Raw genomic sequence first — 25,428 nt, forward strand, 5'->3', positions numbered from 1 at the left:
GTACAATGAGTGTGACTTGTACATTATTTACATCCAGTGGCATACGTTTAGTTTAACAGAACTATCGCTGTGTTCTTAGGATAGATCTTTTCCAGTCAGAGAATGATTTGTTTCACATAAGCAAATTTGTGTTTGAGTGGGTGAATAAGAAAATAGTGCCTCTCCGTGGCTAGCAGGTGCAAATATCTAAACCACAGTAGGTACACACCATTAATGCAACTCCTGGCCAATGAAAGGGTCACCATTAATGCAACTTCTGGCCAATGAAAGGGTCACCATTAATGCAACTCCTGGCCAATGAAAGGGTCACCATTAAAGCAACTCTGGGCCAATGAAAGGGTCACCATTAATGCAACTCTGGGCCAATGAAAGGGTCACCATTAATGCAACTCTGGGCCAATGAAAGGGTCACCATTAATGCAACTCCTGGCCAATGAAAGGGTCACCATAAACAATCTGACCCATCCTTTTTCTTTACTCTACATAAACCATCCAAGTGACTTAAAAGGGTAAAAAAAGAGGTTAAACCTTGAGGTAAACATTCAAAAATCGAATTGTATTGGTCACATACACATATTTAGAAGATGTATTGCGGGTGTAGCAAAATTCTTGTATTCCTTTACAAATAGGTGACAATTCAAGGCAACACTATTAGACTCAATTCATAAAGCCTACTTTACAGTGCCATGGACAGGACATTAAAAACATTTTTTTATTGCCAAACATATTTTCTTACTACATTGCCTAATTGTATTTAGGTGAATGACAAGCTTTCACAAATCAGGTCTCATAAAATAAACCGCTTAAAATATCATATGCCCTGCTTATGACACTGCAATGTATTCTTTATTGGAAAGGTTTCAAGTAAAACAAGTTCATATTTTGGTTTATTTTATTATAAGTTTATTTTACCAACCCGAGTGATACTTTTTAAAATCAGATAATTAATGACATAAACATTACAATTACTTAACCTAGCTAGAAAAAAAAGTTTGGACCATTTGAAAGTTATAGTTAACACAATTCACGATTTTATAGATTTGCTTGTCTTACTTTCTTACTTTTGAAATCATTATCATTTTTGCTACCATGAGATGGAAAGCACAATGTCTCACCATACAAAAATATAAGTATCATTTTTGACAGTGATAGCAATCTTTGAATATTATAAATGATATTGTTAATTTTTCATGGTTACACTTTATACTAAGTTAGCCCATTTCACATGTAAATACATTAACTTTTGTTCCACAATCTTCACAAAGGACAAAATTGAAATAGTCAATTATAGCAGAGAATTACTAAACTCTAGTTCAAGCTCAACTTTGATTTGAACCATCCACATTGAAATTCCTCCAACAACCTGTCACTCAGTGGAACATCAGCTTTGTTACTCATGCGGTAACAAATTATGACTTCTTAAAACAATAAACTGACAACTTAGTAAAGTGTGACCCGGATACATTCTCATGGATTAATACGGTAGCTTTGTTTCCATATGTGTATTTGTTCTGTAAACTGTACTTACAAAATTCACCTTTTTTAAAAATGACTTTATTTTATGCAAATGATCTACAGGGTGGAAGGCAACTCTGCACCAATCAGTGTTACCCAAAACTTGGTCTAGGAGAACTGTTGAGTATGCTGGTTTTCCATCAACCCATTATATTAGTTGTTTTTATTTGAACTGTTGATGGCTTGGCTGGGTCTATTGTTGCTCAAACGAGTCTCTGAAAGGATGGCTTGTAAAACAAACCAGCATTCAAAACAGTTCAGGTTGGGGAACCATTGGAAAAATAAACCACAGATTTGGAACATTCTGTTGAAATGCAAGACACAGTAAGAGACAACTTTGCAATTAATGGACAACATATGGCTAGTAACTCCGGTGAGAAGAGAGAAACAAAACAGAACAGCAGCATAAGTGTCACTTTGAGAATATAGGAAAGTGATGTCCCAACTTTACTCCTGGAGGACCATGGATATAGTAGTTTTCATTTGAACAACTCATATGCATTTGTTGCTGTCATTAACACTACCAAGGTATGAAGCTTAAGCTCAATTCAGAAACTAGTGGTTACAAATATACAGCACTAACCTTACATTGACTGTTCAGATTGACTGTGCAAACTGTACCAATGTGGTCCACATACAATATTGTGCATTAATTAGGTTGTGTACTGGTTTGGTCCCTTGGACTAAATGACATCACTCATTAGTGCAGAGAAAAGAAAGAACTTCACACCCCAGTTTTTTGCAGAGCCAAAACTCTTGAGGAATACACGCTTGTGGTAACGTTGTGCATGCAGAAGAGAATAGCTTAGCCCCATACTTGATGGCACTTGGCTTGGTTATTTTGCAGTGAGTTTCTGCTGAATGAGTTTATTTGAGAAGCTCTCGTTCAGAGACGGACGGTTTGAGGCAATCCAATGCTTGGTTGAAGTCGTCGGCAGAGACCAAAAGAGGGGTAATCCTCTGTGTCCAGACCTGAATGAAAGAGGGAGGGAAAGAAATGGAGGGGCAGGGGAAATAGAAAGGGGGAGAGAATATAGGAGAGTGAAAGAGATAAATAAGTCCCTATTGCACTTGTTACTGACGCTTGAGGTTGTCATAGGGCTCTAGGAACTGAGACGGTCATCTCTTAAAATACTATTAACTGTAGATATGATTGGTATTTAGAAAGGATGATGTGAAAGAATGATATTTTATATATTACCCAGTACATTAATAATAATGGTTTAAGTTTTTGTGGAATGAAAATTTTGCACTATAGTAAAAACTTGACTGAATGGATCTTGTAATTTGTGCCCATGTGTTGCCAAAATAAGATACATTCATGTTTGTTTCTACATGATATGAGTGGGTTGTAGGGATAGAACAAATGCAAGAACGCAGCAGATAAAAAATAGTTTCATAGCAATGAGACTGGATTTTATACACATTATTTGGGTAGATTGTCCACATTGATGTTTTTCAATAAATGGACAAGATAAAGATACCATTGAAGAGCACGACGGTTGACGGTCAAATCATTTGAAAATATATCTATATATTTTACCTTTATTCATACAGATTTTTTCTCATTGAGATAATCTCTCTTTTCCAAGAGAGACCTGGTCCAATAGCAGCAGGGGGGAAACCGTTTCAGGCAAGACATCTCTTTTCCAAGAGAGACCTGGTCCAATAGCAGCAGGGGGAACAACGTTTCAGATTTTTTTAAATGTACATACACTAACGCAACATTAAACAAAACTATAAACACACATACAGTACAACAAAAACAGTGTACATTAAAAACACAAACATCTTGACTAAAAACAGCTGGCCTAAAAACAATTCCACTCTTCTATGATATATACATCAATCAAGTGTTTAAAACTCCACCAACGAAACTAGATCATCACATTTTCAAATGTTCATGACAGAATTCCAGGACCACGGAGCTAAGTAAATAAAACTATTTCTACCATGTCCTGTTCTAATTTTTGGTACTGTTAGAAGCAAATCAGAATGGGACCTTAATTGATATTTATTTACTGACCTGACCAAAAAATAACAGAGATCAAATGGCATTTTGCCCAATATGGACTTATAAATCAGTGTATATCAGTGTTTAAGCCTATGCAAAGTCAATGACGACCAGCCAACAGCGCTGTAGAGATCACAATGATGTGTTAGACGTTTCTGATTTGTAATGAACCTGAGGGCTGCATGAAACACTGAATCAAGTGCTCTCAGGGTAGTGGCTGAGGCCTGCATATATATATCACATCACTAAAATCTAAAACCGACAGTAATGTACATCGTACCAGCTCCTTCCTGGCCTCAAAAGAAAAACAAGCCTTATGCCGGTAATAAAATTATATTTTCAGCTTGAGCTTCCTTATCAAGTTCTCCACATGCACAGTGAAGCTCAGCTTATCATCAACCCACACACACAAATATTTGTACATGTTAACTTGCTCTATAGTATGTCCAGACAATGTAGCAATGACATGATTTGTAGCATGCCTAGCATTTCAAAATACCATGCATTTTGTTTTACCTGAATTTATAATCAGCTTAAAAATCATACAGATTCTGTTGTATGATGTTAAATACTCTTTGGGCATTTTCAAAAGCTAAACTACTACCACTTGAATAAAGTACAGTATCATCTGCATAAAAATTTACATCAGCTGTTTCAATAAGATCCCTAATGTTGTTGATATACAAAATGAACAAAAGTAGGCCCAAAATAGAACCTTGCGGAACACCTGAGCACACCTCTATGGACTCCTCTATGGAGATTTACAAACATCCTCCATTACACATTGGTTTATAAATTACCTATCAAAACGTACACAATCTAGAGCATGACCAGTAATTCCACAACATTTTAACCTTTTCACTAGCACAGCATAGTCCACGGTGTCAAAAGCCTTCGGCAAATCAATAAAAACAGACACACAATGTAAGTTCTTATCAAGAGCACAGTGGATGTCATTTAAAGGCAATCATACATCACAGTTTTCCATGCTTTTTTTACACCTTAAGGAGGATTTTTAACAGACATTTACAAGGAAAACGCTCACGTCTCCATTTGTGAGGGCCAAACGTACCATCAGTGACACGTGCGGTCCTTCTGTAGCTCAGTTGGTAGAGCATGGCGCTTGTAACGCCAGGGTAGTGGGTTCGATTCCCGGGACCACCCATACGTAGAATGTATGCACACATGACTGTAAGTCGCTCTGGATAAGAGCGTCTGCTAAATGACTTAAATGTAAATGTAAATGTAAAATGGCAGACATCATGGCGTCGGAGCAGAGAGCATACATTTCCGCCCCTGTGAGCTGAGGAGGGCAGCGTTCCACGACATCCTGGAGACTGACGCTCAGGACCACCATGAACCTGAGAGCACAGAAATACACAGACACGCATAGCAATTCACATACAGCACAAATACCATGTGTTTGAAACAAATTTCTGCACTTTAAACATGATTCTGCACGGATAACTTTTGGGGAAAAAACACCAGTAGTGTTACCAGCTTTTTGCTGTTCATGTTTGACCATAAATGATAATCAGGCATCACACACGTACTTTCTGACTATGGCCTTCAGAACTTGCAGCTGAGACTCTTCATCTTCATTGATCCCAACATACACCAATTTGTCAAACCTGAAAGTGCAGCAGATGAAACCATAAGGTCACAAACATTATGGAAAAGACAAAAAAATGCTTTTAGAACAACAAAGTACAGCCATTGGGTGGCTTGTCCAAGATCTAAATGTTGACTTTTTCGGAAGGTACAGTTGAAGTCGGAAGTTTACATACACTTGGGTTGGAGTCATTAAAACTTGTTTTTCAACCACTCCACAAATTTCTAGTTAACAAGCTATAGTTTTGGCAATTCGGTTAGGACATCTACTTTGTGCATGACACAAGTAATTTTTACAACAATTGTTTACAGACAGATTATTTCACTGTATCACAATTCCAGTGGGTCAGAAGTTTACATACACATACACAAGTTGACTGTGCCTTTAAACAGCATGGAAAATTCCAGAAAATGATGTCATGGCTTTAGAAGCTTCTGATAGGCAAATTGACATAATTTGAGTCAATTGGAGGTGTACCTGTGGATTTATTTCAAGGCCTACCTTCAAACTCACTGCCTCTTTGCTTGACATCATAGAAAAATACAAATAAATCAGTCAAAACCTCAGAAAAAAATTGTAGACCTCCACAAGTCAGGTTCATCCTTGGGAGCAATTTCCAAACGCCTGAAGGTACCACGTTCATCTGTACAAACAATAGTATGCACATTTAAACACCGTGGGATCACACAGCCGTCATACCGCTCAGGAAGGAGACACATTCTGTCTCCTAGAGATGAACGTACTTTGGTGCGAAAGGTGCAAATCAATCCCAGAACAACAGCAAAGGACCTTGTGAAGATGCTGGAGGTAACAGGTACAAAAGTATCTACATCCACAGTAAAATGAGTCCTATAGCGGCATAACCTGAAAGGCAGCTCAGCAAGGAAGAAGCCACTGCTCCAAAACCTCCATAAAAAAGCCAGACTACGGTTTGCAACTGCACATGAGGACAAAGATTGTACTTTTTGGAGAAATATCCTCTGGTCTGATGAACCAAAAATAGAACTGTTTGACCATAATGACCATTGTTATGTTTGGAGGGAAAAGGGGGAGGCTTGCAAACCGAAGAACACCCATCCCAACTGTGAAGCACGGGTTGACAGCATCATGTTGTGGGGGTGCTTTGCTGCAGGAGGGCCTGGTGCACTTCACAAAATAGATGGCATCATGAGGTAAGAAAATTATGTGGATATATTGAAGCTACATCTCAAGACATTAGTCAGTTGTCAGTCAAGTTAAAGCTTGGTCGCAAATGGGTCTTCCAAATGGACAATGACCCCAAGGATACTTCCAAAGTTGGGACAAAATGGCTTAAGGACAACAAAGTCAAGGTATTAGAGTGGCCATCAAAAAGCCCTGACCTCAAGCCTATAGAAAATTTGTGGGCAGAACTGGAAAAGCGTGTGCGAGCAAGGAGGCCTAAAAACCTGACTCAGTTACATCAGCTCTGTCAGGAGGAATGGGACAAAATTCACCCAACTTATTGTGGGAAGCTTGTGGAAGGCTACCCGAAACTTTTGACCCAAGTTAAATGATTTAAAGCCAATGCTAACAAATGCTAATTGAGTATATGTAAACTTCTGACCCACTGGGAATGTGATGAAAGAAATTAAAGCTGAAATAAATCCTTCTCTCTACTGACATTTCACATTCTTTAAATAAAGTGGTGATCCTAACTGACCTAAGACATGGCATTTTTACTAGGAATAAATATCAGGAATTGTGAAAACTGAGTTTAAATGTATTTGGCTATGTTGTATGTATAAACTTCCGACTTCAACTGTATGTGAGAATGCTATTCATTGACTACAGCTTAGCGTTCAACACCATAGCACCCTCCAAAGCTCATCAACAAGCTAAGGACCCCGGGACTTAACACCTTCTGCAACTGGATCCTGGACTTCCTTATGGGCCGCCCAAAGGTGGTAAGGGTAGGTAACAACACATCTGCCACTCTGTTTCTCAACACAGGGGCCCCTCAGGGGTGCGTGCTCAGTCCCCTCCTGTTCACTCATTACTGCACGGCCAGGCACGACTCCAACACCATCATTACATTTACCAATGACACAACAGCGGTAGTCCTGATCACCGACAATGACAAGACAGCCTACAGGGAGGAGGTCAGAGACCAAGCTGTGTGGTGCCAGGACAACAACCTCTCCCTCAACGTGATCAAGACAAAGGAGATGATTGTGGACTACAGGAAAAGGAGGACTGAGCACGCCCCCATTCTCATCGACTGGGCTGCAGTGGAGCAGGTTGAGAGCCTCAAGTTCCTTGGTGTCCACATCACCAACAAACTAACATGGTCCAAGCACACCAAGACAGTCGTGAAAAGGGCACGACAAAACCTATTCCCCCTCAGGTGTCGGAATAGATTTGGCATGGGTCCTCAGATCCTCAAAAGGTTCTACAGTTACACCATCGAGAGCATTCTGAGTGGTTGCATCACTGCCTGGTATGGCAACTGCTTGGCCTCCGACCGCAAGGCACTACAGTGGGTAGTGCGAAAAGCGCAGTACATCACTGGGGCCAAGCTTCCTGCCATCCAGGACCTTTATACCAGGCGGTGTCAGAGGAAGGCCCTAAAAATTGTCAAAGACTCCAGCCACCCTAGTCATAGACTGTTCTCTCTGCTACCGCATGGCAAGCGGTACCGGAGCGCCAAGTCTAGGTCCAAGCTTCTAAACAGCTTCTACCCCCAAGCCATAAGACTCCTGAATATCTAATCAAAGGGCTACCCAGACTATTTGCACCCCCCCCCCCCTCTTTTACACTGCTGCTACTCTCTGATGTTCTCATCTCTATATAGTAATTTTAATAACCTACATGTACAAATTACCTCAATTACCTCAACTAAACTGTGCCCCCGCACATTGACTTTGCACCAGTAACCCTAATCTATATAGTCTCGCTATTGTTATTTTACTGCTGCTCTTTAATTACTTGTTACTTTTATTTTTTATTCTTATGTGTATTTTTTATTTTGTTGGTTAGGGGCTCGGAAGTAAGCATTTCACAGTAAGGTCTACAACTGACGTATTCAAATCAAATCAGCTTTTATTGGTCACATACACATGGTTAGCAGATGTTAATGTGAGTGTAGCGAAATGCTTGTGCCTCTAGTTCCGACCATGCAGTAATATCTAACTTAGTAATCTAACAATTTCACAGCAACTAACTTATACACACAAGTGTAAAGGAATGAATAAGAATATGTACATATAAATATATGGATGAGCGAGGGCCGAACGGCATAGGCAAGATACAGTAGATGGTGTAGAGTACAGTATATACATATGAGATGAGTAATGTAGGGTATGTAAACATTATATAAAGTGGCATTGTATAAAGTGACTAGTGATACATTTATTACATCCAATTTTTAATTATTAAAGTGGCTAGAGATTTGAGTCAGTATGTTGGCACCAGCCAGTCAATGTTAGTGATAGCTGTTTAACAGACAGATGGCCTTGAGATAGAAGCTGTTTTTCAGTCTCTTGGTCCCAGCTTTGATGCACCTGTACTGACCTCGCCTTCTGGAAGATAGCGGTGTGAACAGGCAGTGGCTCGGGTGGTTGTTGTCCTTGATGATCTTTTTGGCCTTCGTGTGACATCGGATGGTGTAGGTGTCCTGGAGGGCAGGTAGTTTGCCCCCGGTGATGCGTTGTGCAGACCTCACTACCCTCTGGAGAGCCTTGCGGTTGTGGGCAGGGCAGTTGCCATACCAGGCGGTGATACAGCCCGACAGGATGCTCTCGATTGTGCACCTGTAAAAGTTTGAGTGTTTTTGGTGACAAGCCAAATTTCTTCAGCCTCCTGAGGTTGAAGAGTCGCTATTGCGCCTTCTTCACCACCCTGTCTGTGTGGGTGGACCATTTTTGTTTGTCCGTGATGTGTACGCCGAGGAACTTAAAAACTTTCCACCTTCTCTTCTACTGTCCCATCGATGTGGATAGGGGGGTGCTCCCTCTGCTGTTTACTGAAGTCCACGATCATCTCCTTTGTTTTGTTGACGTTGAGTGTGAGGTTATTTTCCTGACACCACACTCCGAGGGCCCTCACCTCCTCCCTGTAGGCCATCTCATCGTTGTTGGTAATCAAGCCTACCACAGTAGTGTCGTCTGCAAACTTGATGAATGAGTTGGAGGCGTGCATGGCCACGCAGTCATGGGTGAACACGGAGTACAGGAGAGGGATGAGAACACACCCTTGTGGGGCCCCAGTGTTGAGGATCAGAGGGTTGGAGATGTTGTTCCCTACCCTCACCACCTTGGGGCGGCCCGTCAGAAAGTCCAGGACTCAGTTGCACAGGTTGGGGTCGAGACCCAGGGTCTAAAGCTTCATGATGAGTTTGGAGGGTGCTATGGTGTTAAATGCTGAGCCGTAGTCAATAAACAGCATTCTTACATAGGTATTCCTCTTGTCCAGATGGGTTAGGACAGTGTGCAGTGTGATTGCATTTGTGTCATCTGTGGACCTATTGGGGCGGTAAGCAAATTGGAGTGGGTCTAGGGTGTCAGGTAGGGTGGAGGTTATATGGTCCTTGACTAGTCTCTCAAAGCACTTCATGATGAAGGAAGTGAGTGCTACGGGGCGACAGTCGTTTAGCTCAGTTACCTTAGCTTTCTTGGGAACAGGAACAATGGTGGCCCGCTTGAAGCATGTGGGAATAGCAGACTGGGATAGGGATTGATTCAATATGTCCGCAAAAACACCAGCCAGCTGGTCTGCGTATGCTCTGAGGACTCGGCTAGGGATGCCGTCTGGACCGGCAGCGTTGCGAGGGTTAACACGTTTAATTGTTTTACTCACGATGGCTGCGGTGACGAAGAGACTTCAGGTTTTGGTAGCGGGCCGTGACGGTGGCACTGTCCTCAAAGCAAGCAAAAAAGTTGTTTAGTTTGTCTGGGAGCAAGATATCGGTGTCCGCAACGGGGTTGGTTTTCTTTTTGTAGTCCGTGATTGACTGTAGACCCTGCCACATACCTCTCGTGTCTGAGCCGTTGAATTTGCGACTCTACTTTGTCTCTATACTGACGCTTAGCTTGTTTGATTGCCTTGTGGAGGGAATAGCTACACTGTTTGTATTTGGTCATGTTTCTGGTCGCCTTGACCTGATTAAAAGCAGTGGTTCGCTCTTTCAGTTTTGCACGAATGCTGCAACTAATCCACAGTTTCTGGTTGGGGAAGGTTTTAATTGTCGCCGTGGGTACAACATCACCGATGCACTTGCTAATAAACTCGCTCACTGAATCAGCATATACATCAATGTTGTTGTTCGACGCTATCCGGAACATATCCCAGTCCACGTGATCGAAGCAATCTTGAAGCGTGGAATCAGATTGATCGGACCAACGTTGAACAGACCTGAGCACAGGCGTTTCCTGTTTTAGTTTCTGTCTATGGGCTGGGAGCAACAAAATTGAGTCATGGTCAGATTTGCCAAAAGGAAGGCGAGGGAGGGCTTTGTATGCGTAGGCGGAAGTTAGAGTAACAATGATCCAGAATTTTGCCAGCCTGGGTCGCTCGCGCAGTCAATATGCTGATCAAATTTAGGGAGCCTTGTTTCAGCAGATTAGCCTTGTTAAAATCCCCAGCTACAATAAATGCAGCCTTAGAATATGTGGTTTCCAGTTTACATATGAAGTTATTTCAGGGCCGTTGAGGTGTCTGCTTGGGGGGGATGTACACGACTGTGATTACAATCAAAGACAATTCTCTTGGCAGATAATGCAGTCGGCATTTGATTGTAAGGAATTTCACTAGCCAGGCAGCTAACAGGCAAGAAAGCTAGGGGTAAACAAACAATGAGGTAAATATAATCAGACAGCATTACTGTCAGTATTAGAATGTCAGGTAACAAATTAGTGGCAGAATAAGTATCATTTGTTGCTGTGACAGCCAAATATGTTAATAACGACATGTGAGGCTGCTGAAAATGTTTATTGAAACTACAAAAAATGGTCAGCAGTTTGCTTAGGATGATGCCAAAGTTATGCTAATTACAGGGGAGTAGCGGGAGTACCCTATGGCTGTCCCATCCTCGGGAGCATGGTTACGCTAAAAACATCTTAAGGATCTGACCCTTTTTTTCAATTTTCGACCAAAATGACATACCCAAATCTAACAGCCTGTAGCTCACTTATTGAAGGAAGAATATGCATATTCTTGATACCATTTGAAAGGAAACACTTTGAAGTTTGTGGAAATGTGAAATTAATGTAGGAGAATATAACACAATAGATATGGTAAAGGAAAATACAATAAAAAAAATGTACCATCATCTTTGAAATGCAACAGAAATGTCATAATGTATTATTCCAGCCCGGGTGCAATTTAGATGTTGGCCACTAGATGGCAGCAGTGTGTATGTGAAATGTTTTAGACTGATCCAATGAACCATTGTATTTCTGTAAAAATGTTTGTATCAAGACTGCCCAAATGTGCCTAATTGATTTAGTAATAACTTTAAGTTATGTGCACAATAACTGTGCACTCTCCTCAAACAATGTAATAGCTACTGTAAATTGGACAGTGCAGTTAGATTAACAAGAATTTAAGCTTTCTGCTAATATCAGATATGTCTATGTCCTGGGAAGGGAAATGTTCTTGTTACTTACAACCTCATGCTAATCACATTAGCCTACGTTAGCTCAACCGTCCCGTGGGGGACCCACCAATCCTGAATTAAACCATGCCAGGCCTCGCTGTTTGTATCTATCAAATCAGATTTCCTCCGTCTTGCAAAGTTTGCGTCATCATCCCCTTCGTTTGAGGAAGACGACTAATTTAATATTTTATTAATCAAAGGTGTACATTTTTTTAAATGTTAAAATATATCATATTGAACATTTAGTAATGACATAATTGATTTTCAACTTCACGCAATGTAACACTTTTGTGTGACTTAATAATAGCACACCAAAGCACACCAAGACAGCATGAACGACAAGTAATAAAATAAAGACGGCACTTCTAAAAGCGTATTTGTGTCACCATAGCCTGCTGATTTTGCAAGACAACTTTTCTTTCCTTTTGATTTCGACCCAAATGAAAATGTGGCACTTACTCTCCCATGGATTGATGTTTCAGCATTGTCTCAACGAAGAATTCGGCGTTCGTCTTGCCATGTGCTACATGCACGTGCAGTTACAAGCCTGAGCTGGAATGTGAAGCTAACTGAATGTGCAGCTTCAGAAAACCCTCAGTAGATCCAGCTTGCGTTGTAGGATACAAGATACAATATTGCCAACTCTCCAGTATCTTTGGTTTATTAGCTAACCCAACATTATTTCCCTAGTTCATTCAGTCTTGCAAATCCTTTATTCCGGTATTCAGATTTTCATTGATGTAAATAATCCCATGAACTCTCTCTGCTCTCACTTGGTACGTTTACATTCGCTCAGAATAATAGTTTGATTAATACGTTTACATGCTTTGCCAGAAGAATGATTTCCCTAATAATCCTGTTTACTTGGACACTTAAAATCAGGCTACTTGATGGGACTTTGATAAATGCAGAAAAATAGCCAATCAAAATAACCACAGTGACCATGTTATTTTTGGGAAGCATGTTGATTTTGAGTTCAGACACATTTTGTATGTGAAAACTATTTCTAAGATGTATACTTTCAGTTTTTCCGAACTCACTAGGAGAACTCAAAAAGTGGGGCAGGGAGAAAGGGAGGCCTCCCTTCTACTTGATATCTCTCAGGTCTCATAGTTTCAACTTTCAGTGCATATATAACAGAATTTAAAAAGGCAACTCCAAGAGACCATTAGTCTCAGAACAGTACTACACTGCAATGCATTGCAATTAAATAATAATAATAATATATGCCATTTAGCAGACGCTTTTATCCAAAGCGACTTACAGTCATGTGTGCATACATTCTACGTATGGGTGGTCCCGGGGATTGAACCCACTACCCTGGCGTTACAAGCGCCATGCTCTACCAACTGAGCTACAGAAGGAACATATTCCTATGTACATAACTTGTATTATTTTCAATCTATTGCTTCTTGTTGGAATGGATCAAAAATTAATTTAATACTATTCAAATGTGGGTTATGTACTTGCTCAAGAATATTCTGATATGGAAAAAAATATAAAAAAATGTCACACATGGCCTTTACGATTGGAGACAGACAATTAGAGAAGCTGCCTGTCCCTAAACTAGGAAGAGACTGGACTTACTGCTGTGAGGAAACGTATGTGTCTGTGTGAAATGTACCATTTGATCTTGTGTATGGTATTCAACCACATGTCGTTTTTGTACACGTCTGTACTGTAACTTTACCTTTTCAAAATAAAATGTCCTAATTGTGGAAACACTTAAAAAAACGTGTCTCTGAGTCAATTCACCCTGATACGGAACCTTTCAGACCTACTAGGTTGCCCAGGATGGTTCAGTTCCAGTCCTAGAGGGCCGAAACCTTTTCTTCTACCTGGTACTTTATTGCACTCACCTGGTGTCACCTGGTGAATAAAGTCCCTGATTAGAAGGAGAGGATGAAAACAATAAGTAGTCCTTTCTAGGGGTGATGGTTAGATCTGGCAAACAGTGTAGAAATGAAACCGGAGATAGTCATTCCACATGACCATTATTTAACTTTATCTCAGTGCCCTGCAACTGTAGGTTTCATTTGCCCAATACAAACACAAAACATGGGTTCCAATGATCCACCAAACATGTCATTGTCAGAACATTAAAAAGGTAGGTATCTATCACTCAAAGTTAACGCTATTTTTCTCATGCGTAAAAAAACAAACAAAAAACAGGCCAACATTGTTCAGAGGAGGAAAGACAAAATATACAGGTTGTTTTCGCAAGGTAAAAAATAAAAATGTATTTTTCAAGAAATTATCATATTATATACACTTTTGAACATAAATATAATCAAACACCCAAAAAATTGAATGATATAAAGCATGCCCATTGTCACACACTAACAAGGAGGCCAGCAATATTACTTCTGCGTTCTCTTAATATTGGCAGTAATCTAACCCATAATCCAACCTTTTAACACATCTGACCAGAGTTGGGAATGATTTTGGCCTTTGCATCCTATCAGAATTGGTTATCGCGTCAGACCATTAGAAGATTGAGAGTGTCGTACATTTCCTTAACATTAGTCAACTTATCAAAAGTGTTTGTGATATCTATACCATGCAATATAAAGTGAGCAGAATATTGTCGATGATAACTTAGTATATCGGTGTGAGAATCTTGTGAGTTGAGAAAGATTACAACTTCTGGATTCTTATCCCCCTCATTTTGTCTGTCATAGTTGAAGTGTACCTATGATGAAAATTACAGGCCTCTCATCTTTTTAAGTGGGAGAACTTGCACAATTGGTGGCTGACTAAATACTTTTTTGCCCCACTATACATGGTTTGGATCAAAGTAGGTAAAAAAAGATGGGAAACCGCGTCAGTCTTAATTTAGGTCCGTGCTGGAGCTTTTTGAAGCATTGAGTCTTTCTAAGGACAACAGAGAAGCATATGCGTTTCTTCCCAGTGAATCTGTTTACTATCTCGCGGCAGCCATCTTGTCCCCTGTGCTTTGTTTCGCTTTGGCAGGGCCCGTGGATTTGGCTCGGATTCTGGCAGGCATAGCGGTGGACACCTGGGTAAAGGTGTCCTGTGAGTTGGCCCGTTTTATGCTGGTAGTAGTAGTAGTAGTATTAGCCCTGGGCTGGAGGGGAGGGGCAGTTGTGGGCCGGACAGAGAGGGACTGTCTAGTTGGATGGAGACGCTGGGGGGAGGGGCTGTCTGACCTGCAGTGGAAAGTGCTTAAGCTGCGTTGGGTCACGAAAACGCAGTGCAGGGGCATTCGGGGGCTGCCGCAGGGCTGGGCGGGGACAGGACAGGGCCTTGGACAGGAGGAAGAAGGGGAGCCGGTCTGCAGAGGTCTAGACCGCCTCTGGGTTGGGAGAGTGCTTAGTCCTATTTTCTGAACTTGGAGACTGAAATGAGAATAGGTGGAATAAGAGTTAATCCTTCCCCTCGGAAACCTTTGATAAGTCATCATTTTCAAGTGTTTTCACAAAAATCATAAAACTTTACAGTAACATGACACTTTTCAACTAATCAAATTAAGCTTAGGTCATAAACAAGATAAATCAGACCATCTTTGACAGAAATGGCAATGGCTAAACTCTTGATATTTGGCACCGCAAAGAAGAGTTCTCATAAATTATAGTAAAACAATCAAGGGTCTTTTCATTTACTATTGTAACCAATGAGCCATACAATGTTAGAATGTTATGTTTGCAAACATGATGTTGTGAAGACTACCTACCTATTACAAAAGGTGGATGCATCTCTACAAATGCCCGATCCTGGCAGAGCGAGAGGAGAGGACACGGAGGCCAGCAGCCACCCTGAGGGCCTCTTGATGGGGGTGACGGGCCTGGGGATCCTGCTGTGCCAGTCCGTCTGGCCCTGGTCCCCTCCAGCCCCTGCCCTGGCCTTCAGACAGGACCTCCTCCTGGCCAGAGACTCGTCCGAGGCATGGGTGTCTTCCTCCGAGCCGGTAGTGGAGAGCGTCTCGGAGGCCCTCCCGTCGCCGGAGGACAGCGAGGAGGATGTCCCCGAGGGCAGCCTCATCCAGCGGCCCTGCTGCTTCTGCACCACCAGGCGTGCCAGGTCCAGTTTCCGGGCTCTCTTCTGTAGTTGCGCCCGGGCAGAGAGCGAGGCTGAATGCTCCGAGCCTGTGCCCTCTTCAGACAGTAGAACCGGGATGCGGCTTTTGATCCTCCGCATGAGGGTGGTATGCGGTAGTTCAGCGTTGGCAATACCTTCGGTAGACAATGGACCCTTGTTGGAATCTACAGAGAGAGTTTTGTGTTCCAGAATGGGCGACATGGCTTCCGGGACAGGCTCCAACGACTTGACGAAGACCAGCGGTGGGCGGTCGTCCGGTTTGGTGCGCGTGACACCATTCTCCAGGGTCACGTCTGGGATAGAATGGGCTTCGGGCTCTCTGGAAGGACTCTGGGATTCCTCACCCTTTTCGACATGTCCGGTCTGTTCACGGGTGTCTCCTTCCCATGGTAAGGCCTCCTGGGTAACGGCTGAGATGTCGCAGTGGTCGCTGCTCTCCTTTGCGGTTTGACCTCTGGAAGACATGATGTTAAAGTGGGAAGTCTCGGAGATGTGGACAAAGGTGAGCTCAACTTTGGTGAAGGGGGGAGATGCGGGGGCGATAGGGGTGGATGGCCTCAAGTCCGACCTCAGTGTGAAGGAGAGCTCTGGCTGGCTGCCCGCACCCACCAGAGGCATATCGTTCCTAGGGGTAGAGGCAGACGGTGTCCCGAAGTCAACCTCGAGCAGGACGTGTTCTCCCCCAGTGGATGGAGACTTCTGGGTATCCCCCGGCGAGAACAGAACCAGGGTCTTGGAGCCGTCCTCAAAGTCAGGGTCAGCATCTGCGGCTGAGGCGGGTTCCCGGGGGCCGGCCATGAGGGTGTCAGGGGCCCCATCCTGGCTCCGCTCTGTGCTTTTTTGGCTGGCCTCGCTGTTTGACTCACTCTTGGACACATCATCGTCCCGCGGGCTCTGGGGCTCCTGGACCTCGTTCTCTGCCGACAGAGCTGCTGGGAAGGTTCGCCGCTGAGGAAGGGTGCCGGTCAGCATGACAGTGAGGAAGTCGGCCCTCTTGACCTGGAGTTGGGGAAGGATGTGGAAATACTCCTTCTCATCCATCTGGCCCTTGGTCCTGAAGTCTGGACAGGGCTGATATAGGCCAGTGTGCTCAGTCAGAGACATGATCATCTACAAAAGATGCAATTAAATAATTACTTTTACAAGAGGCATGCTGGAAATATGGTCAAGGCAGAAAATATAAAACCACAACTATTTTGGAAGATATGGCTCGTGTCACATGATGTAAATGGGGACAAAACTGTGAAAACACCCAAGATTGTGTAATGTGAACATATCTAAGATAAATTCATAAAAGAACGAAACGAGGGACAGCATTTTCCCCCCAAACAATTTAATGTTTTTTGTTTGGTTATTCACAGGCTTTTAAAGATTGTCTAGATTACAGAGATTTTTAGAAAAGGCACAAAAATGCTTTGAAGAGTTTTCCCTTTTAGATACACAGTCCAATATCTTGTAATTTTCAAGTGTTTCCCTTCATAAAGATTTGACACACAGTACTGTAGTATATACACACTAAAACCAACTATATTGCATGCTACTACAGATTAACTGAGAACTCAGTAGTCAGACTGGTTAAAATTACATCTTTTCAACCAGTTTTAATGTTAAAAATACATCATTTCAACCAGTTTTGACCATTGGGAATTGAATATTTATTGAGTTGTATGTACACACGTTTTGTTGATTTATACAAAAGGTTTAAAATACATGCTTTTTACCTGTAAATATTACAAGCAGACTGCAATTGTATTGTGATACAAAAAAATGCTTAGACATGTATATACAGTGTATCGTACATCTAAAAGACAGTCATGGATCACGCTTGACAAATACTGCAGTTATAATCACTACTATTTCTTTCTTTGACAATTATATCATATAGTACCTTCTACTATCTCATGAGCCATTTATTGCCAGTATTTTCAAGAGCTGACAAACAGAGACAATAAATAAGCCAGTGTCTCCAAATGTGACGATGAATGCTCATTCATTTACAATATTTTGACAGAAATCTGTCCATTTCTTTATGTTGTGCATGTGAATTTACTGAAATGAAGATGATTGTTTTTTGAGGGACACCAAATAAAATTAAAAAACATACAGAAATTTAATAGATTATCCAAATTGGTCCTTGCAGCTTCATTGAACAAATTCATAACATCTACCTCCTCAAATGCAATCAATCACATAATGCACTATACCCTGTTTATAAAAAAAAAATATGTACGGATATCCACTTTTCAAATCTGGTCAGATGAAAAACTATGTACCGTACAACTTCAAGTAATATAGACGAGGCATTTGTGTGCCCACATTAGAGCCCTGCACCGGCATACATTTTGTAAACCTAAACCCATTTTAAGCCCAAACGCAAAATCAGAGAAATAACCTCCTCCGTTAGTGTCCATTAGCTGCTCGTCTTTCTGTCACTCGCTCCCTGCGCTGCTGCATGCACTCTGAATGCCTGTCCATACGACTCCGTGCATGCGGCTCTGTGCATGTGCTTTGTCAATAGCAAAGCCTCTGCTTGCTGTTCTGCACAATGACTAGCTACTTTTCGTCACTCTAAACCCAAGGAACACTATTTTCAGTAAAGTAATCTTTCCTGTAGACTCAAACAAATGTCTTGTCTTATATTTGACGAGGTTGAAGCACTTCTGACACCATGATATGTACTGCGCAGCAGAGCAGAAGCAAATGGCTCAGCTTCAAAATGTTAATGATCAATTTAGTGATACCCGTACCCTAGTTTTTTTTTAAATTTCCTGCACTAATGTCAAGTTTCTTGTCTTTAAAATGCCTCTATTTAAATAATAAAAATAAAACTTTTCTTTGACAGAATAATTATTATCCTATTTGACTGTTCATTTTCGGCAGTTCTTACTTTCTCTGGGGGTCTGTACTCCCGATGTTGACTGTTTTTGTGCTTGCCAGTTACCTGGCAGTTCTCGGCTGTTTAGCAGCCAACGGCTAGCAGTTGCTGACTGGCAACAAAGATGGATGACTGTCATAATTTTTTGAAGTCATTAATTACTGAATTATTTAATGTAACAAATCAAATATGAAACCTTGTACACAATTCATGGTAACAGTAAACAATTAATTTAGACCCGACGTTCATTTGAAACACGCGTTTATTTGCTGAAATGTGTGCCGTTGCCCAGCTGTTAAAAAGGGACAGGCGGCTATTTGAGACTGCGTTTAATTGAAGTTTTACGGTACATCTTAATTTTCAGTAAATTTTCCTTATGGAGATGCATAAAATATTCAAGTCATTCAACACCTAAGACTTATAGACTGAAAACACTCTTTCAAATTCTAGGCTATGGTTGACAAATATGACTCTGCAATTCAAGTAATAATTGTTTACAAGACCAAGTCACGCTTTTATATTAACTCAACTTGAAAGCCAAAGGGTTAGGGGACTTTGAGCATACAGTATACTTTACATGTGCAGTGGCTTTGTGTAATGTTATATGTGATATTATGTTACATGTTACACAGGTATCACATCTATGGCATTTTCAATCACTCTTAGTCCAAGGCTAAAAGGGATTTCTGCCGCAGTAAACAGTTTACAATATTTCACAACAGACACTTTGCCCATGTCCTGTGGATTTCACAGCAGATCTCTCAACCTATACTGCCATCTAGGTTGGACACGCAGCCTTGTGGAACAAATAATTTTTCAGAATATAGGACAGGATATGCAGAACATATGGAAGATGTGCTCATGTATCAGTGACGTGAACCGAATATGTTTAACTTGCAATCTGATAAATTAAAATAAGGTGCGAATCACAGTCCCTCTTCGCTGCAACTTGAAATTCATTTTTGATCCGTGAGTATACTCCAAGTCAATATTCACATAATAATAATAAGGAATTGCACGCCCACAAATTGAGGAAAACAAACATTCTTTCCTTCGTGGTTGATTTTTAGTTATACAGAAATAACAAAACATGCCGAAAAGCTGCTGTGTTGTTCAATGTACATGTAAACAGGTAAAAGAAATCCCAATTTATGGTTTGCATTGCTCCCACGTTGGGAGATAGAGCCTGCGAGAAGAGCCCTGTGGCTTCAGGCTATTTGGTGTGGGAGAGTGGGAAATGTGGGGAGCCGGTGTCCAAGTATGCTACACATAGCTATGTGTATCGAAAACATTTCCTCACAGGTAAGACAGTTAACTTGTTAAATATAGTCTGCTTGTAACTCCATTCACTACTTGTAGCTGTATAGTCTGTGTTGGCTTGCTTAATGTCGCGGTCGGTAGCTAGCTAGCACTCACTCACACGGCCGCTAGCACCGTCATGAAAAGGGGCATGAGGGAAGCCCTACAATATTCTGTTTTTAAGTAGGCAATGTTGAAAAGTAATCTTTAGACATATTGTACTTTTCTTAAATGTAGTTTTGTAATTGACTAAAACAAGCAGACAAGAAAAGTGTGTTTGAAAAGGCTCACGTTTTTGCTGTGAGCCAATGGGGTAACCTAGGTAACCCACGGGTCCCAGTCTAATACCGACTGGGACTATCCCGTTACCAGTGGTAATGTACTGTACATAACTCACAGAAAAAAATACTGGGTTGTTCCACCAATTGGGTGCCCTTTGAGTAGTATAACATAACCTGATTTCACCAAATGAATAGTTTCACCATATCAAACGAGAGTTTAGTTAACAGGGTTGACCTTAAAATGAGGGACAGAGGCACATAAACCACTGATCACATTAAATATATAATAATCTTTCAGAAATCAACATAACTTATAGCTTTACAATGATGGTGTAGACTTGGGATTTTTTTGGGGTTAAGTTGGTTAAAATCTTCCTAAATTCTGAAGAATTTGAAGGAGCTTTCAAAATGCTGGCACTTCAGAACGTCTTTATTCATATTATAAAACAGACTTATTGAATTGTCCATGTGGTCTATATTAAAGGGTACTTCATTGAATATAACAGGCTTTTAGAATTCAATATTAGTGCACAATTATTATACTTGTTTTATTTTATTTTGTACTTTTACCCCCAATTTCGTGATATCGAATTGGTAGTTACAGTTTTGTCCCATTGCTGCAACTCCCCTACGGACTTGGGAGAGGCGAAGGTCGAGAGCCATGAGTCCTCCGAAACATGACCCTGCCATGCCGTATTGCTTCTTGACACACTGCTTTCTTAACCCGGAAGCCAGCCACACCAATTTGTTGGAGGAAACAGTCTAGCTGGCGACCGAAATCACCACAAGGAGTCGCCAGAGCCGGGTGGGACAAGGGAAAAACATAAAGGGACGCAAAAGGCACTCATTTAATAGAACAACCCTACTATACATTCATAGCCAGAGTTTGATCTTATCATGAAAATAGGGTTAGAAATATGAAAACAGTCTTGTACAATACAATTTCTCTGCAAGTCAATTGCCTGCGTTATTTTTAGAGTTCAGTGACAATTGTTTGACATCCTGTTTTGATTGAGCGTATTATGGCGGGATTTGTTTTACCGAGAACGGACAAAAAAGTTAAAAAACAATATGTTTTTTAATAGCAGTGCCAATAATGTCAAGGAACAATTTGCATATGTGCAAAATTAAGTTTGGAGTGAGCAGCTAATCCACTCTCAGTACATTCACTGAGTAGTGCTCGCTGCGTGGTGCTACACACAAAACGACTAGCATGATTTGCAGAAAATCGTCGAACCAAAGCAGCGGGAAATTAACTGATGGAACAGTTATCTTTTCTAATCAGAGACAGAGGCGACATTCAGAGAGGGATGCTTGTTTGCTTTTTAGTGCTGTTAAGTAAAATGCAAAATGTCTTAAATGCTAAGCTTGGCAAAAGTAAAAGTGGTGCATATTTTGTAAGCGTAGCCCTTTTAGCGCATTCACAAAAGCAATCATAAAAGAAACACAAGATCCTACTCATTGAGAAGACCAAATAAGAAGGCTGCATGTGGTTATGCCATTTCAGAAACACAGTAGTGTCGTTCCTCTTCACAATTGTTTCAGCAAAACAGGGAACACAAAGCCAAGAGATACACGGTTATTACAAGAAGACATCAGTAAAATATCAGCATAAAACATTCATTAAATGTTGAAAAGACGTCCAAAAAAACTTGCTGTGTAGCAAAATCAGCATACAGTGCAGTGTGAAGCCTGTGATGTCACGGGTCTGAGGTGTAATTCTATACAATTCATTTCTATACTGTACATTTTGTCACTTGGCTACATCTACAATGCATTCCCTTTACATTAGAACTGCTACCCACTTAAGGGTCTGTTACCTCATTGGTTTTTCCGTTGGAGAGAAAGTGGCATAAAATGAGTGTGGAAATAACCAATACTCTCCCTGGTCTCCTTTCCTCTTAACCTTGTTTCTCCAAAATGGCGTAACATTTTTTTCCCCAAGCACCCTTAGCATATCTTATTTATTGCGTTTCTCATCTTTTGCATTAATATTTTCTACCTGGGCCCAATCGTGACCATGTTCTCCTGTTAAGTCCTTTATAAAGTGCAACAGTGAGGTACAGTACTCAACGGACAATGTAGAAAGAAGTGCTATGTTGATGACTTATCTACACAAATATACTGTCACATACAACAGTCGATCCTGATATACAGTATGTAGCTCACTTCACTGCAAATATGCACACCAAAACCCACAGAATTCCAATGGCATTTTTGGCTAACTTTGGCTACTTTAATGAATGGTGATGTCATTCGAATGAATGGTTTATGCTATTCTGCAAGAAGATAGATAACACAAAGCCCTCCAGTGCAATCCAAACCCTGGCATTATCTATCTATAACAATGATACAGTTGAAGAGCTGAGCCAATGCAATGGCAGAGATGCCATTCTATGGAGCTTAAACTGTAAGTGCCTGAACAACTTTGGAACCAGATTTCATTTCATAAAACACAGCTGTTTGCATAATACCTGCCTGACATCACAGCTCCTCTAGTTTAGCAGAAGTCCACCCTAACCACTGGTCCAGGGTCTACCCTCCTTATGGTTAAGGATAGGATTCAGTGTTGGGTGATCTTATCCTAGATCTGTGGTTAGAGACAACTTCTATCTCAAGCGGGAAAACCACCGTCTCTCTGGGTATTACTTTATACGTGCAAGTTTTCCTCCATCAACATTCACACATAGCAGCTTTGCTACCGATTCCAGACGGTGACGTGATTTCACATTATGACCAAACAAACTTCAGACAACTGTGAAATAACTACGAGGGTGATCTGAAGCTGGAAACAACGTCAGCACAAGACCTGTTCATCGGGAGCTTCATGAAATGGGTTTCCATGGCCGAGCAGCTGCACACAAGCCTAAGATCACCATGCACAATGCCAAGCATCAGCTGGAGTGGTGTAAAGCTCGCCACCATTAGACTCTGGAGCAGTGGAAACGTGTGGAGTGATGAATCACACTTCACCATCTGGCAGTCCAACGGACGAATCTGGGTTTGGCGGATGCCAGGATGCCAGTTTGGTGGAGGAGGAATAATGGCCTGGGTCTGTTTTTCATGGTTCGGGCGAGACCCCTTAGTTCCAGTGAAGGGATATCTTAACGCTACAACATTCAATGACATTCTATACGATTCTGTGCTTTCAACAGTTAGGGGAAGGCCATTTCCTGTTTCAACGTAACAATGCCCCTGTGCACAAAGCGAGGTCCCTACAGAAATGTTTTGTCGGGATCGTTGTGGAAGAACTTGACTGGTCTGCACAGAGTCCTGACCTCAAACCCATCACCTTTGGGATGAATTGGAAAGCCGACTGCGAGCCAGGCCTAATCGCCCAACATCAGTGCCTGACCTCACTTTACATTTTTATTTATTTTACCTTTATTTAACTAGGCAAGTCAGTTAATAACAAATTCTTATTTTCAATGACGGCCTAGGAACAGTGGGTTAACTGCCTGTTCAGGGGCAGAACGACAGATTTGTACCTTGTCAGCTTGGGGGTTTGAACTTGCAACCTTCCGGTTACTAGTCCAACACTCTAACCACTAGGCCACCATGCCGCCCCGCCTCTTGCGGCTGAATGGAAGCAAGTCCCCGCAGCAATGTTCCAACATCTTGTGGAAAGCCTTCCCAGAACAGTGGAGGCTGTTATAGCACCAAAGGGGGGACCAACTCCATATTAATGCACATGATTTTGGAATGAGATGTTCGACGAGCAGTTTGTCATGTATTGTAGCACATGTTAATAAATGCTATGTCACGTAACTGAATTAAGAACAGTTATATGAAAGGAGTTTTCACCATTTCTTGCATCATAACGTTCAAATCATGTTACTGTAGCAACAAGCCTTTTTAAAAACTCAAATACATAACAAGTTTAAATTCTCAGCAACAAAAGAGTGATCAAATTAAGATTGTACATCTATACAGTACATTGAAGTCAATCACGATAACACTTGTCGTAAAAACATGACACTGAATATTAGAGAAAGGGAGTTTTCCTATTGCAAAACCCCACACCTAATATCCTCACCTTTCAAAAGCCTGCCTAACCCATTGCTCCAGCATTTCAACACATAGAAAGCATGGATATGCCAGCAACCAACAGACAAAAAAACACCTCTATAAAGTACACCAAAAGCAAGATAAGACATACAGAAAAGCGCCCTGTGCGATAAACATACAGAAGCGGAAATATTTCTGTTTACACTCCATAAGAACTAGCCTAGTCCCACATCTGTTTGTGCTGTCTTGCCCGGACGTGACAATGATCATAAGTGTTGGCAAGACTCCACAAACAGATCTGGGAACAAGCTACACAAGATCAGTGTGTAGACTGCAGAGCACTTATAGTGCATTTACATGCCTTCTCTGGGGAATAATTTAACTCTAATGCTTTGTCACAAGACCCTCGTAACGGTGTCAGGAGCATGACATAACTGACGCCTTGGGATAAACAAGGACAACTTATGACTCTACATTGTTACGGCACCGTTGATAAAGTAGCTGGGCTAGTATGTACCTAACTCACAGTTTCTGTTGTGACTGCTTAAAATCAGCTATCATTAGAGGCAGTAACTGCTTATGACATCTATATGTCATTATCATGACAGTGCACATAGGTCTTACGATGAAATATTATTTAAGGTAAGTGTGGTAACTCTTAACTTGTAGCTTGCAGGTATAACGCTTTATTACTAGTTATAAGCATGTATGAGCCTTTATAATGACTTTACATTGCATTATAACCTCATCATAATGCATTATAGCTGCACGGGCAAACTGCGATAGGTACATCCATTTTAATATATACCCATTGAATCTTAAAGAATATAACTTATAATTGCTCAGTTCAACTGTCGTACCCCATCAGAAGCCAAAATATACGCTTGGTTTACTCCATTGTTTGTAAACAACGTAATTGTTAAACAGCATCCAAAGCTAAAACTACAAGTTTGATATCATGGATCTTCATTCCTTGCATCTATAGCTCTGTCTAGGAATTCAAGAATAGTTCTTCATTCCCATCCCTCAGCTGTTTACCAAAACAGTGGTGGGGTGTCCGCCTTGTTATTGTTTGATCAGAAGAGGACTGGCCGCCCATCGTAGCCTGGTTCCTCTCTAGGTTTCTTCCTAGGTTCTGGCCTTTCTAGGGAG

The 25,428-nt window shown here is 41.3% G+C and overlaps 1 protein-coding gene across 5 annotated transcripts in view; it reads right to left on the reverse strand.

Moving 5' to 3' along the window:
• Positions 1-11,085: 11,085 nt before the first annotated feature.
• LOC118365069 (tau-tubulin kinase 1-like) overlaps positions 11,086-25,428 on the reverse strand; it is a 54,301-nt gene continuing 39,958 nt past the window's right edge. For all 5 annotated transcript variants that reach the window (XM_035746986.2, XM_035746983.2, XM_035746985.2 and 2 more), the window contains 2 exons: positions 15,449-16,923; positions 11,086-15,113 (listed from right to left, as the gene is read on the reverse strand). In XM_035746986.2, the coding sequence (XP_035602879.1) occupies positions 14,678-15,113; positions 15,449-16,923 (1,911 nt within the window). In that variant the 3' untranslated portion in view covers positions 11,086-14,677. The remainder of the gene's footprint in view (positions 15,114-15,448; positions 16,924-25,428) is intronic.

This window comes from Oncorhynchus keta, chromosome 32, assembly GCF_023373465.1.
Source record: "Oncorhynchus keta strain PuntledgeMale-10-30-2019 chromosome 32, Oket_V2, whole genome shotgun sequence".
NCBI lineage: Eukaryota > Metazoa > Chordata > Actinopteri > Salmoniformes > Salmonidae > Oncorhynchus > Oncorhynchus keta.